At 40.6% G+C, this 2,821-nt stretch overlaps 1 protein-coding gene across 1 annotated transcript; it reads left to right on the plus strand.

Annotated features, from left to right (window-relative positions):
- Positions 1 to 216: 216 nt before the first annotated feature.
- LOC133462185 (putative nuclease HARBI1) lies at positions 217 to 2,266 on the plus strand. Its single transcript, XM_061743327.1, has 4 exons — positions 217 to 308; positions 839 to 1,276; positions 1,468 to 1,679; positions 1,809 to 2,266. Exons 1-4 carry the CDS (start codon positions 298 to 300, stop codon positions 2,264 to 2,266), a joined length of 1,119 nt encoding a protein of 372 aa, XP_061599311.1. The 5' UTR covers positions 217 to 297.
- Positions 2,267 to 2,821: the final 555 nt, after the last annotated feature.

Raw genomic sequence — 2,821 nt, forward strand, 5'->3', positions numbered from 1 at the left:
GCGAGCGCTAGGGGGGTGCGGTCTTTTCCTGAATGGTTTATGATGGTCTCTAGTTGACTCTTTGTTTAGCTTCCGGCTTTTCCGGCCACAATGTAAACAATGGCGATCGGGAGGGAAAGGATCTTGCTGGAGTTGCAGTTGTTGGATGTCGAAAGAAATATGTTTATCTTAAATTATATTCGCAACAGAAGAAGGAGGAGGAGGAGAAGATGGGATGTGCGCCCATTGAACCAACCGAGGCAAAGTACGGGCGAATTTTCAGTGCTTGTTCGACCTCTGCGAGACATCGACGAAGAAATGCACTTCAGGTAACTATTGTTCTCAGGCATCATGCCTGATTTCATGCACAGAGCAGTCTCTGTTACCATTGTTTCATTGCGTGGTGTGTATTTTCAATGTTTTATGTAGGACCAATGAGATGGAATTAGGTTTCTACTAAATCTGGTGCCCATCTTCTCGTTTCTTGAAAATGATCAATGCAAGCACAGGTCCCTAAACTACTAAATAAATGGTATCGTAGGCAATTTCCACCAATATAATACAAAAAAAATGCAAAATCATAAAATGACATTTGGGTTTCAAAGTTGAAGTTATGCGATTTAAAAAATGATATTAAAATGTATAGTTTGGAGATAGAAAACATTATGGAATAAAATGTTGGAATTATAAAATAAAATAAAAAGTTGTATTTTAGTTTTTATCTCATGATCTTGATTTATTGTTGAGGATTATGCTTTTTGGGAAATGCTGCTTTCATGCATTGTAATGTGTGTTTTATTCTCCTGGACAACTTTTGAGGCTCACACATCTTTCCTGCTTTTTTTGTTTTCTCCTGCAGGTACTTTAGAATGTCAGCAAGTCGATTTGACGATCTGCTTCGTCGTGTGCAGCCGCTGATATCTCACCAGAGCACACACTCCATGCCTGTTGACGCAGCCCAGAGACTTGCAGTTACTTTGCGAGTTTTAGCTTCTGGTGGCAGCCAACAGTCTGTTGCAGCGAGCTACAAGTTGGCCGCCTGCACTGTATCTGGTGTAGTGTCCGAGGTCTGCAAAGCTTTATGGACGGTCCTGCAGCCTGAATTTCTTCCTTGCCCTTCAACTAGCCAGTGGGAAGCTATTGCTGCAGACTTTTGGAGATTGTGGAACTTTCCGAACTGTGTAGGGAGCGTCGACGGGAAGCACGTCAACATCAAGGCACCTCCACGCTCCGGGAGTGATTATTTTAACTACAAGGGTTGTCACTCCATTGTTATGATGGCAACATGTGATGCAAGGTATTGCTTTATTAAATTGTATTAATATTATTTTTATCTTTAATATTTAAATTATTTTTATTAACAGACATACAGACATTATACAAGAAAACAGCGAACAACCGAACACCCAGGGGTTTCTTTACATTAAAAATGTAGATATGTAAAATGATTAAGCAACTTCAAAATAATGCTCAATTTCTTTCTGGTAGGTATCGCTTCACCATGTTGGACGTGGGCGCATATGGAAGGGAAAGTGACGGGGGCGTTTTCAAGGAGAGCAAATTTGGCTCGATGCTGCTCGACCATGAGCTCAATCTGCCCGCACCAGCGAAACTCCCTGGAACACAAGTCCAAATCCCCCATGTGATTGTTGGTGATGCCGCCTTCCCCCTGCACTGCAATCTCATGCGCCCGTTCCCAGGTATGGCAGAGACCTAATTTCAAACGTAGTTGTCTTTGTAATGGCCACTTACTTTGTTTTTACTTCACATGATTGTGACACAACAATGTTCTATTCATTAATACTCAAACTGTGTACTTTCCGATGCAGGGACCAATCTGAGCATGGAGAAGCAGACCTTCAATTACCGTCTTTCCAGAGCCAGGCGTGTCATTGAAAACAGCTTTGGAATCATGGTGGCAAGGTGGAGGATTCTTGGACGGCATGTTGAGTTCCTGCCAGAGAAGACCGTGGATGTTGTAAAGGCATGTGTTGTCCTGCACAACTACCTGGCCTACACTGACGATCTGAACACACCAGGGAGCAGATACATACCACCAAACTTTGCAGACTCTGATTCAGGTGGATCAGTGGAGCCTGGGGAGTGGCCAGGACTGGTAGCAGGGGACTCAAATCTGTTGGGGCCCATAGATCCCTCACAGATGTCAAGGAGCCGTTCCATCAGAGCTGCCCAGGCTGTCCGCAATGATTTGACTGCCTTCTTTCAGTCACCGCAGGGAATTGTGCCATGGCAGAATGGCATAGTGTGCCGTGGCACTCTTGGCTAATAATGAAATTGTTCATTTAGCTGTCATGTTTTGTAAATAGTTGTTTTGGGAATAAACAAGTGTGCTGTGATAAATGTTCCTTAAGTGGAGAAAAATAAATGTTTGATTTCCTCATCCCAGTATTGTTTTTGTAATAGTTGCTGGCCTTAAAATAGGTGAATATTGAAACGATTCATAATTTGTGTTTTTACATTTTTAAACTTTGGTTTGATTTATTTTATATTTGTACATGTAAAAAAAAAAAATGAAGACACTTCATGAGAAGTTTAAGAAAACAAAACAAATGTCATCCTTTAAAACTTGCTAACTTGATTTACATTAACAAAAAGAGTAGGAAGAAGTGTAAACTTATTTAGTCCTACCCCCATTCACTGGTCACTTAACCTGTATTTATAAATATTCACTGTACTCACACTGGTAACAGTATTATATACTGTAATTATACTCACACAGATCTGTATACATGCATACATACAGTTGCATATTTATATATATATTAGTACACATGCCCATATAGATATTTATATAAATATACTTATGTACACACTATACACA

This window comes from Cololabis saira, chromosome 16 (genome assembly GCF_033807715.1).
Source record: "Cololabis saira isolate AMF1-May2022 chromosome 16, fColSai1.1, whole genome shotgun sequence".
Classification (NCBI taxonomy): domain Eukaryota; kingdom Metazoa; phylum Chordata; class Actinopteri; order Beloniformes; family Belonidae; genus Cololabis; species Cololabis saira.

Excerpts from the sequence above, each read along its gene's own strand:
- LOC133462185 (XM_061743327.1), top strand. Across the intron at positions 1,277-1,467 it reads ATGGCAACATGTGATGCAAG|GTATCGCTTCACCATGTTGG; the intron begins GTATTGCTTTAT and ends TCTTTCTGGTAG. Across the intron at positions 1,680-1,808 it reads TCTCATGCGCCCGTTCCCAG|GGACCAATCTGAGCATGGAG; the intron begins GTATGGCAGAGA and ends TTTCCGATGCAG.